This window comes from Leptonotus elevatus, chromosome 12 (genome assembly GCF_054856555.1).
Source record: "Leptonotus elevatus isolate MCC_2025b chromosome 12, RoL_Lele_1.0, whole genome shotgun sequence".
Classification (NCBI taxonomy): Eukaryota; Metazoa; Chordata; class Actinopteri; order Syngnathiformes; family Syngnathidae; genus Leptonotus; species Leptonotus elevatus.
Window position 1 is genome coordinate 14,445,952 of NC_141250.1, and position 12,031 is coordinate 14,457,982.

Consider the following 12,031-nt stretch of genomic DNA (forward strand, 5'->3'; position numbering starts at 1 on the left):
TAAGCGATTAATCGTGATTAATCAAAATTCTAAAAAGTGATTAATCTGATTTTAAAAAATGTAATCGTTTGACAGCTCTAACGTTAATTTGTGCTGCAATTGTCCCCCCCCCCCCCCCCCCCCCACACACACACAGCTCACATCTTCATGTACTGTAATTATTGTTTGTGGGTTTGACTAAACTAAGGCAAAAAGGTTAAACACTGATAGAGCACGTCTCGATATGCAGTTATTGTAATAATGATGGTTTATCATATTAATGTCAAATTGAAAGAGTGTTACACACCATTATTAAAAGGTCAGGAAAGCATGGAAAGGTCATAAGTGTCCCACCACGTATCCAATTTTTATGAAATATTGAGGATGACGCATCAAGTTACTGCCTGGCCCAGTTAACTTTACAGATCCAGATATACTGTGTGCACAAGCTTGTATTTTCTATGAGTTTAGTTTGGTGGCCTCGTTTAACCACATATCTCAAAGTGTTTTTTTTTGTGTGTGTTTCATTAAATAGACTTGCCCTTTCCTCCGTTCATACCTTGATATTCAGAATAAACCACAGGCTTCTTACTCCCTCATTAATTAGCCACTTTTAAAACCATTCGTCGAAGTACTTGGCATTTAATTTAATGCCACCTTCCTGTCTTAGCAAATTTGTCTTATCTAAATAGTCTGATCTTTATTCCTGTTTTTTATTGATGGAAAAAGTCTGAATGGAATGTTTTGTTCACCAGACTTTCCCTCCCAGCAAAAAATGTACTTAGGAAGAAGGTTCTCTCTAATTCACTTCCAACCAATTCCAGCCATCCCATTTCCTGTAATCCTCACAAAGTGGTAAATGGTACCCCTTTTTCCTCCACCCACATGACATCTTCCCGTGTAATGTAGTACATCTCTGGTAAATGTCCACCGTAGCCTAACAACCGCGCTGGATGGTCGATACGAGCTGCTAATGAGCATCATCTGCCTCTCTGCTTCGGCTACAGGAGGCTTATGCTACAGTTACCAATGGAGGACGGGAGGATGGAGCAATAATGAGAGAGCAGTGTGGTGTCAGCGCTCGGATGGTGTCATTGTCACAGGTGAACATGTGCACTGTCAGCTTACCGCCCCAGATGGGTCTTGAAGCCGCGTTGGTATAGAAATATGCAGAGCTGCACATAAATGTGAATATCTTTGCGCGATGACTGCGCGGATGCAGCAGACACTTAAGTGTCCTAGTTCTGTTTTTATGCACCTCGCGCTGGTGTGAAGCGGTGTGAGCGGCAAGCGCATCAATATGCATGATCAAGGTTTTATGCGAGAATGTTTTCCAGGGGACAACTGGGAAAAGATGTGACATCTTTTACAATGTACAGCGTCTCACAAAAGTGGCACGTTTTTGTGAAGGGTTAATCACATATTTTCATGGGAAACATTGAAGGAATGACACGTCACCGCAATGTAAAGTAGTCAGTGTGCAATTTATATGACAGTGTAAATAACTCAACTCGCAGCCATTAAAGTTGACATCGACGGCAACAAAAGTGACTACACCTCTAAGTGAAAATGTCCCAATTGGGCCTAATTTGCAATATTCTCTCCCTGGTGTCATGTGACTGGCTAGTCTTCTTGGTGTAAACGGGGAGCAAATATGGTCAATTTTAGTGTATTGCTTTTAGATAGATGGATGGATGGACGATTGATTGATTGATAGATGGATGGATGATAGATAGATAGATAGATAGATAGATAGATAGATAGATAGATAGATAGATAGATAGATAGATAGATAGATAGATAGATAGATAGATAGATAGAGGGTGTTTTTTCCCTTTTGGTAAAGTTTTAAATCCATCCGTGTTGTCTGTCATAGTAGCTAGCTACCTAGCTAGCGGTAAGCTAACCTGCGAGAGGGTTTGTCGCTACGGTCCAGCGTCCGAGTTTGCGAAATCCATCAGAGACAAAGAGCAAATTAACGACAAAGGCTGACAGATTGCTTAACAATTTAATGTTGTTTTAATTCATATATTACACTTGTGGCACGAGTACACGCAACAACAAGCTATGATTCATTCGATCTCCAATCCGAAAATTCCGATTTGGCATTTGTTTTTAACGGCTATTTGGCATCTAAATTCAAATCACCCACCCTACGACTTAACTTTTGTACGATAATGTATGTGGGATCTTTCAGCAAAACACATTATTTAATCCTCCCCGGTAGAATCCAAGGCATTAATTTCAAAATACTAGCTGATAGTAGCAAATAACGGCCCGCGGTGCCAACACGTCTCGCACATCTCACATGAGAAGACGAATTTTAGTATAGTGCTCTAGTCGAATTTACCACCTTATCTGATGTGCCTATTCTCAGTGCGGCCTTCATTGATTTCTTCTCTCACTCTTAGCATAAGTAATCAATAAGCCAGAGGCTGAGCTGGGAGACTTTCAATCCATATAAATATAATCATGCATTTGTATGTGTGGGAAGAAAAGCAGGCGTAGAGAAATGGAACAAAGGTAGCGCTGCTGTGGGAATGGAGGCTTAGGGTGAACTCTGCGTGCTGTAAATAGAAGCTGAATGTGATCTTATCGCTTTAAAGGAAATGTTTCTGGCAAATATGAGCCCAGGAGGAATCACCTCCCTCTCCTGAGGAAGCCCAACACCCTTTGATATTTTGACATGTAATTTTCCATGTTGGAAATTAAAATGTTCACAGATTGATCATGGAGCCTGATAGGCAACTAAGCCCATTAATCAGTGGTGACACTACATTAATTCAGTGATCGATGAGTGCAGGCACCGAAGTGAAACCTTTTTTTTTTTTTGCCTCCAGGGGGGTGTTTCCCGCAGAAAAGACCGAGCATGATCCGCCACTGCCATCCGCCGTGCACCAAGCCCTTCTCACACTGCACGTCGGTAAGATCCCACAATACCGTCGTCATGCAAGTGTGATCAATTCTTGTCGTCTTGCCACTTTCTTGCCATCGTGGTCCTTTCAAATGGACTTTGAATGATGACATCTTGAGTTTTTAAGAACAGGCCATAAAGCATAATTATATTAATGCCAATAAATGCAGGCTGGATGCCAGGGAAGCGACTACACCTGGAGAAGGCGAGGGAGCTGCAGGCATACAAATCAAAAAGCAATCAAGGGGACGTGACTAAAGTTTGAAGTTTTACTGCCCCTCGCAGTAACCTTCGCGCCACTACAAGACGCTGAGAAGATCCAATGCTGAACCAGACTTCACTTAAAAGACATTCAAATGGAGATTTTTTTCAGTGCGCTTTAAATATGGTTCTCATGAGGTTGAGAAAATGTTCTCATTCTAACGAGATACTTTCTCATCAGGATGAGTTCTCCTTAGAATGAGAACGTTTCTCATAAGAATGGAGAACTTTATCGTTGGGATGAGGAAGTTTGCGGTTTAATTGAGACACGTTCTCGTTAAGATGAGAAAGTAGTATGCATGCTAGCATGGGAGAGCCTATAACTACATTCCGGTTTGCATTTCTGAGTGAAAATGACAAGGCAGGACTTTAGTTTGGTTATATTTTCACCTGGGACTTTATTATAAGGACATTTACTTGCAATTCATCACCATGATGTTGTATCTGAGAGAAATTTCTCATCCAAATAGAAAAGTTTCTCGTCAGGACGAGAAAAACTAATGAGAAAACATATTTCACTTCTTTTTTTTCCCCTCCATGTCACTTAAGGGGCTCCTTAGTTTGTATAAATAAATATTGTTTTTAAAAAATCTATTAATTTTCTATTAATATTTTTTACAAATTGTATTTATTTATTTATGTATCTATTTTTGATTAATTAACTCATCTGCTCCCAAAAATGTATAAATACGTTCTATTTTAAATGTTTTAAGTGTCCCAAAGACATATTTATACGTTTTCCCCTTTTTTTTTTCTCCCTAATGCTAGAGCATACAGAAGGCTTTGATGCAGCCTCTAAACTGCAAAGAGCGGTTGACGAAATGGTAGTTATTACACAAATAGCCAGCAGGTGGCAGCAGAGCAAAAGAGATCAACCAGGCCCATGTTGAAAAAAAAGTTCATTCACTCACAATTCTAAATAGATTTGTGAATAATGAAGAAACGTTGCTATATTCTAATGCTAATTGCTGCAAAACTGAAACTGATGAAAGAAGAGACTTTAATCTTTTTTTGGTAGGTTCCATGTTTTTGTAGCAATAGAACACAATATTCTGTGGGTTTACAAAAGGAGTCAAAATCCAGTAAAACAGCCGTGAGCGAAGGGGATTGCCATCCCTGCCAGTATCAGACTTTTGTTTGTGCCATATTACCCCCCAAAAAAGGAATAGCTAAGGTTTTACTCAAATAAGAGGATGGTTACCAAAACAAAACAAAAAATCTCCAAATGGAAAAATTCAATGTGGCAGTCCTTTTTGTGACATTTGTGTGGTGTGACGTGCCATATAATTTTTCTGAAAGAAAATGCACATATGCCTCGGCTCACTATAGGTTGTGAAAAACTGTAGTATAAGAACTAATATGTTGCCTTGTGCTAGCTAAATAATGCCTGCGTGTCATGCCTTCCCTTTCCATGCAGAGCGGCGTGTGTGGGTGTGAGAAGGGTTACACCGAAGTGATGACCACACACGGCTTCTTGGATTACTGTACCCGAACCCCTGGCGTAGACACTAATAAGAAAGCTGACGTGAAAACCAACTCTGGAAGATTAAAACCATCTCAGACCCGAGACCGTCTCACAGAGTGGACCTTACGACCCGTTGGCCCCGGTACTGAAATGGAAATGAACTGTGCTGCTTTGACCCGTTGTGCCCGAGATCATTACTTTTGACTGGTGCCTTTATAGAGTTAGAATCTCTAAGCCAGGAGTGGAATTCATTGTAGGGCGATGTTTCCACCGGGCTCATCATTATATGCTGTAAAAATGGCTGAACCATTAGACGGCAGAAGGATGTGTTAAAACTCATTCGCTGCCATTTCTATTAGTTTTAAAAAATGTCCCACTTTTGTTAACAAGAGTATGAAAACCTAGGGGAAAAAAATATGGTACATTGAGAACAGATATAAAATTTGTGGTTAATCATGGGTTAACTAGTGAAGTCATGCGATTTAATTATGATTTAAAAAATGTATATTTTCTTTTTTTCTTCTTCTTCTTCTTTTTTTAAATAAAAGATTATTAAAAATTGGGGCCGTAATTTTTTCCGTAATTAATCGCATGACTTCACTAGTTAACTCACAATTAATCACAAATTGTATATCTGTTCTATATGTACAATATTTTTTTCTAGGTTTCCATACTCTTGTTAACAAAAGTGGGAAAAAAATTGAAACTAATAGAAATAGTTCAAATGAATTTTTTACATCTATAGCCGTCAATGGCAGTGAAAGAGTTTTAATGGAGGCTGAGCTTATTTCTAAATGATGAAAATAATATGTGAATGTTTTCTCACAAAGCGTGAATATACATATATCTAAAAGTTGACTTTCATTGCACAGATGGAAGAGTAAAGCTGTGGGTTTATGCCGTGACTGCCGTCGGATTCATCTTAATACTCTTCATTATTGCATTCTCATTCCTGGTCTGGTACGTACCATATTATTTGCTCAAGAGCGGCAATTTATTCACTGCATGCACCGTCCATGCAAACAGGCAAAGTGCTGAGAAGCCATGAAAATTCGCAACCGTCTGTTCTTCATGCTGTCAAAGGATGACTTGTATACACATCACAACATTTCGCCACTAGTGTGCTGCTGCTATCACAGAATGGAAGTTTACGTAAAGACTGATATCATGCCGGGCTGCCTTGAGGCAACAAATCAGACGCACTGTCAAGCTTATCTTGTTTTTTGTTTTGCTTCTTTTTTTTTTTTCTTTTTTTTTACAGTAACCCAGCCAAAATCACAAAGACGTCACCTCCGCCACAGAAGCCTTTGACCCTGGCCTATGATGGTGACATAGATATGTAACCACGTTGGGATTCTTCATCCCGACGCCCTGCTCTGCCTCTCGGCCGGGGACTCTCCAGGCGCCACAGGCGGTATGAACGGACCAAGGTGCTCCGGTCGAGCCGCACAAATAGCATTTTGCTGTTCGACACTTTCACATGCTAAATTGCTCCTCGAAAGAAGAGCCAAGAAGCCAAACTCGCAACATGGACGCAGCGATGCAAACCTGAAATCATCGGAGCTTGTAAAAGCTGAAGCATTTGTATTTTATTTTATTATCGTGTATGTGTGTGTTGAAAATGAGAACGGACCAAACGGAGCTGCGCTCGTCGTCTCTTATTGGACATATCCCACATTCATGACATGCAGAGACCGAACATGGGACGCTTTTCGTTGGGAATTTGTAAAAGGAAATGTCACAACTTTTTTGTGTAAACAGCCTTTTTTTCTGAGAATAAACAACAACAAAAAAAGCGTTATGCACTACATTAGTGCTGAATCACTATTCCTTTTCCTTTGAAATGACTTTTCTAGTGTTTGAAATGTTTATGCAAGTCGTTGCTGTTGGATTGTTCTTTGTTGACGATGCCATATGTTGTGTAGATGTGGAAACCAAATGCAGGCTTGCCTTGAGTTCAACAACATGATGCATCCGCCCCCAAACGTCATTAGACACTCAGAAGCCAAGAAATGTCAACATGTTGAACGTTTCAGTGAGACAACATACAAAACACACATTGTCAGGAAGATGAAGGTAATGCATACGCACACACTTAAGGCTGGATGGGAGATAACACGATGGATCATGATTTTGCCTTTATACAATCAAATTGCGTTAAACTCATTCATTGCCATAAATTCATAAAAATTAAAAATAAAGATTATTCTAAATTAGGGGCGACAGGCGATTATTTTATTTTTTTATTGTAATTAATCGCATGACTTCACTAGTTAACTCACGATTAATCACAAATTGTATATCTGTTCTAAATGTACGATAAAAAAAATCTATGTTTTCATACTCTTGTGAACAAAAGTGGAAAACAAATCTTAAATAGAAATTGTTAAAATGTTTTTGGGACGTTTATAGCCGTCAATGGCAGTGAATGAAGAAAAAAAAGAAAACGTTATTAAAAAAATTGGGGCGTCAGGCGATTAAAATTTGTAATTGTAATTAATCGTATGACTTCACTAGTTAACTCACGATTAATCACAAATTTTATATCGGTTCTAAATGTACAATAAAAAATGTTTAGGTTTTCATACTCTTGTGAACAAAAGTGGGGAAAAAAATTTAACTAATAGAAATAGTTCAAATGAATTTTTGACGTCTATAGCCGTCAATGGCAGTGAATGAGTTATTAAAGAGAGGTCTTCCAGAAATATAATTTACTGTTAAGAAATGACAGCATTCAGGGCATTGACAAATATTCAATTTCTCAACCTTCAAAAAGTTTTCATTTTCTTTTCTTTTGAGTCATTGTTCAGCTGCAATGAAAGGCAGATGAATGTGGATCCACATCAAGGACTCTTTTTGTCATTTAATTCAAATAATTGCTTGCAAATCCCCAAATAAGTCACTTATTGTCATTTTTGTTCAAGCTGTCAGTATGAGCTGACAGTAGTACATTAGTGAAATGATCATTGTATTTCATTCACAAGTATGACATCACCGTGCATTGAACCCTCAGAATCATTGTAGAAATAAATTCATTGCAAGCATTTTATTACTGTTATTAGTGCTGGCAAGTGATTTACATTTTTTTAACTAATTAATTGCAAAATTTTCAAAAATTAATTGCGATTATTCGCATATTTCAACTACTATTTTCTACGAAACTTGTAACAAGATATTTGCATTGAATCTCTGAATCATTATAGAAATCAATTAATTGAAATTTAAAACGTTTTTATTTGTATTAGTACTGTCAAGCGTTTTAAAATTTTTAACTAATTAATTGAAAATTGTTTTGTAAATAATCACAATGAATTGCATATTTCAACTACAATTTTTTTACAGAGCTTATAACAGATATTTGCACTGAACACTCAATCATTGTAGAAATCAATTAATTGAAATTGAAAAATTATTATTTGTGCTGCGCAAAATTTTCTGTAATTAATCGCACTTAATTGCATATTTTAACTACTATTTTTGAAGAAGCTTGTCACCGATATTTGCTTGAATAAAATATTGGAATTTTTATAAAATCATCACATACAAAGTATATTTTGTATCAAAGTTCTATTAAATTGCTTTGACTTTTTAAATATGATTATTTTCCTGTAAAAATGCAACTGTTGAACAACAAAGGTGCATGATTTGAAGGCAGTCTCCAGCAGCTAACTTTACATCTGCACATGGAGGTCCTGCAGTTCCTTATAAAGGTACTTGGTGTGCGCCACTCTGTAGACCCTGTTCCTCTGCTGCGCTGAATTTAAAGGGAATGTAGCCGCTACGACTGGCCGGGAATCAAGTGTGTTCACTCCCACAACGGCTCAAATGCAACTTTCTAATTGCGCACAATCAGACTGCACTTGGCGCTAGACTTTGTCTAGGCACGAAAGTGTTGATGTATAAAAGCAAAATCATGAAAACTGTCCATTTCCAAATACAAATGTCCATTCATCTTCAATCAAATACAAATAATGAATTTGATCAGAACAAGGCATCTTACTCTACATCACGCATTCACAAGCAAACGCACAGAGGTGACCAACAACAAGGACAGAAACAGCTTCATGTAATTGACTGTTTTCTCTGCCGGGTGACATGAGCGGCGATAAAAACCAAATATTTGAAAGCACAAATTAAGTGATTTATTTTCAGTATATCTCCTTTTATTCTTATATCCACCTTTTGCTTCTGCAAATAAAAAAAATATATATATTTAACACCAGACCGTCACCTTGATAGATCCTGGAATCAAGATCAACGCCTCCATTTCCACATGCAACCCTTAGTGCATTATTCATATGACGGAGTGGAGTATGCAGTAATAGTAGGCAGCTGACAACAGTGTACGCTCTCTTTTTTTCCCCCCTGCCTCCACAATCTGAATATTTGCTCTGGTGTTATCTGACCTCCTTCTGAATGTATTACCAATAACTATCACCTATGGTTGTTACTCGTTGTAGCAATTGTATTTCAGCAGCTGATTGTGTGCAGGTAAGCTTGATCTGTTCTGAAAAAAGAAAGTGCTCCAAGTGGCCTTGAAAAATGTGCTGTTTTAATAGTCGTGGAACAAGTTCAAAAAGATGCAGTCATAAATTTGATCAAACTGTGAACTTTGGATCATTTCCGACGACGGTGAACGAATCGGGTTTGCTGACATTTCATTTAGGAATTTGATGACTACGGATTGGCTTGTGCCCCCCCCCCCCCCCAAAGTAGCCCCTTATTGTTTTCAAGTCCCATGCTATTTGTGTTACTATTGTGTGTAATTGGAGATCTGAACACTAATGCAAATAAATCGTGGAACCCTGTGAAACAAAAGCCTCACGTTGTCTTTCCGCTTGTTTTTGAGGGCCACACCTGTGATCGTAATCGGCTTTGTGGCTCTCACGGTGGGGGCGAATGGCGAATACTGATCACCCTCGCGATGTTGTGCCGGATGTGGGGAAATGTGTTTAAATCTTCGGTCATATCGAATTGACTCATTTAAACTGTCACTTTTGTTTAAGCCAAGGTTTAATTCAAATGCTTGTGTCGCGGCCATCTGATATGAGGCAAAGCTGTGGGCTAATCTTGTCAAGTTAAATTAATTTCATTTTAGAGGCTCCGCGGGCATATTTGCGGGTCTCCATGGCGATACGTGAACAATTTGACAATGGCAGAGTGTCCATCTGTGAGCATTATGTTATAATGCATTATGGATTGTTGCAGAGATATTTTTCTGGAAGCATCCAAACAAGTGTTTTTTTTGTTTTTTTAAACTCATTCATTGACAGCTATAGACGTCAAAAATTCATTTTAACAATTTTTATGAGTTGAATTATTTTTTTCCAGTTTTGTTAACAAGAGTATGAAAACCAAGAATTGTTTTGGGTACATTTAGAACAGATATAACATTTGTGATTAATCGTGAGTTAACTAGTGAAGTCATGCGATTAATTACGATTACAAATTTTAATCGGCCCTAATTTTTAATAATCTTTTCTTTTTTAAACCAATACATTTATTTTTTTTATTTTTTTAAATAATTTTTTTTAAAGAAAAGATTATTAAAAATTAGGGGCGTCAGGCGATTACAATTTTTAAACGTAATTAATCGCATGACTTCACTAGTGAACTCATGATTATTCACAAATTTTATATCTGTTCTAATACAAAAAACAATTCTATGTTTTCATACTTTTGATAACAAAAGTGGGGAAAAAAAGTTAAACTAATAGAAATAGTTAGTTTTTTACGTCTATAGCCGTCAATGGCAGTGAATGAGTTAATTATACTGATATTTACATAATCATCCATTCATTGAATTTCTCCCATAGTTATATACATATACTTGACTTTTTCCATGTGTAAAACAATGTGACCCCTTTTCCTCATATCAGCCCTTGAAAAAAAAAGAAGATAACCCCGCTCCCATTTGCTCCAGTGACCTTTTTATCCAGTCCCACAGGAACCCCAGGACCTCTCAAATGTCAGCCTCTCTTGTTTCTGCATAAATCGGTGTCATTTGTCCCATACCAAAGCCTTCATCTCGTTGCCGTGGAGACAGCCTCGGCTGGCCTAATCAGGAATACGAAGCACATGAGAGTAAGGAGGTGAGTGTTATAAGTTTGGCTCCAACATCCAGGAGAAAAATCTAAAATGACGATTGAGGGAAAAGGCCAACAATAATTTTCGTCAACCTTGAGTCTTTTCCTGTGACTCTCAATGGGGATCAATTGGCCGAATTGGCAATCAATTCTTCAAAAAGAGATGCCAACTTCTCCACGTTGGTAACCAAACCCCCCAAAAAAGAAGCTATTTCTTAGTCCTGACTTGCAACCTTAGGATTGGCAACAATAAACTTTTATTGCTTTGTATTACTAGTCAGCGAAATGTTTGCATACTGTTATCCAATAATGAGGGTTGACAGATTAGCTTGTGCAAGCCCTCGTAATGAATAAAAAAAGACTTTGAAAGTCAGGCTGGACTTCACAAATAAAGGGAGGAAAAAGTGTTGTAACACAGTTCTGCTTTTGTGTCATAGTTAAGGGTCTGGTTGCTGACAAGTACAAGTTTTAAAGCAGAGAAAGGCCAAAAAAAAAGTGTGTGTTAAACATTGTTGAGGCGCTGACTAGACAAGGGAGGTTCAAAAACAGCTTTCTTGTGCTGTTGGGCATGGTCATTAAAAGGAAAAAAAAATACAGAGGCTGGCTTGAAAAGAACTCCCATAGTTGCTGTAGTCTTCAAACTCAAATAGGGTCAGGCTTTGGGAATCTGACAAACACCCTCTTTCCATAATTCAAGTCCTGAATTCAAATCCTATTACATGGATGTGCGACTTAACCGAACTATCTATTTTGGGGTGCTGGGCCCTAATTCTTGATTTGGCATTAAAGTACGGTATAACAAGCTCTACAAATGTAGCAAAAGGCACAACATATTGTGAAATATTACTCCTTTCTTCCCCAGGCTTGACCTTTACACTGTGAAACAATGTACTGTATGCATTATATTTGTCTTCATTTGTAATATAGCAATTCCATTTTTCAGTATAGCAGCTTATTGCGACAGCTCATTATTGTATATCTACTTGATGTTGTATTGCTTTAAAACAATGTCGTCAGGGGGATGTAGTTATTTCTACTAATGAGCACTGGGACGTCTTGTTGCTTACAGTTTGCTTTAGTAACCAACCACAGACGAAGAAGTGACTGAAACGATAAATACCGTATCCACTTAGGGACAGCCTGATAAGACGGTCGGAAGGACGGTAAGAAGGTCATGATGTTGAGGTTAATCTAGATTGTTTGCAAATGTCATTTACTTTAAACAATCTGCAGTTTTATGTATTGCTTCAATCCAATCATTTGAAATATTAAAGAACCCGCCAAATGTATGTTTTCATTGCTTGAATACAAATAGTTGGGTCTTGG

The 12,031-nt window shown here is 37.9% G+C and overlaps 1 protein-coding gene across 2 annotated transcripts in view; it reads left to right on the forward strand.

Annotated features, from left to right (window-relative positions):
- The window catches only part of thsd7ba (thrombospondin, type I, domain containing 7Ba), a 154,007-nt gene extending 144,612 nt beyond the window's left edge, over positions 1 to 9,395 (forward strand). For both annotated transcript variants that reach the window (XM_086091736.1, XM_086091735.1), the window contains 5 exons: positions 987 to 1,082; positions 2,820 to 2,902; positions 4,572 to 4,761; positions 5,492 to 5,579; positions 5,881 to 9,395. In XM_086091736.1, the coding sequence (XP_085947862.1) occupies positions 987 to 1,082; positions 2,820 to 2,902; positions 4,572 to 4,761; positions 5,492 to 5,579; positions 5,881 to 5,962 (539 nt within the window). In that variant the 3' untranslated portion in view covers positions 5,963 to 9,395. The remainder of the gene's footprint in view (positions 1 to 986; positions 1,083 to 2,819; positions 2,903 to 4,571; positions 4,762 to 5,491; positions 5,580 to 5,880) is intronic.
- The last annotated feature ends 2,636 nt before the right edge of the window (positions 9,396 to 12,031 follow it).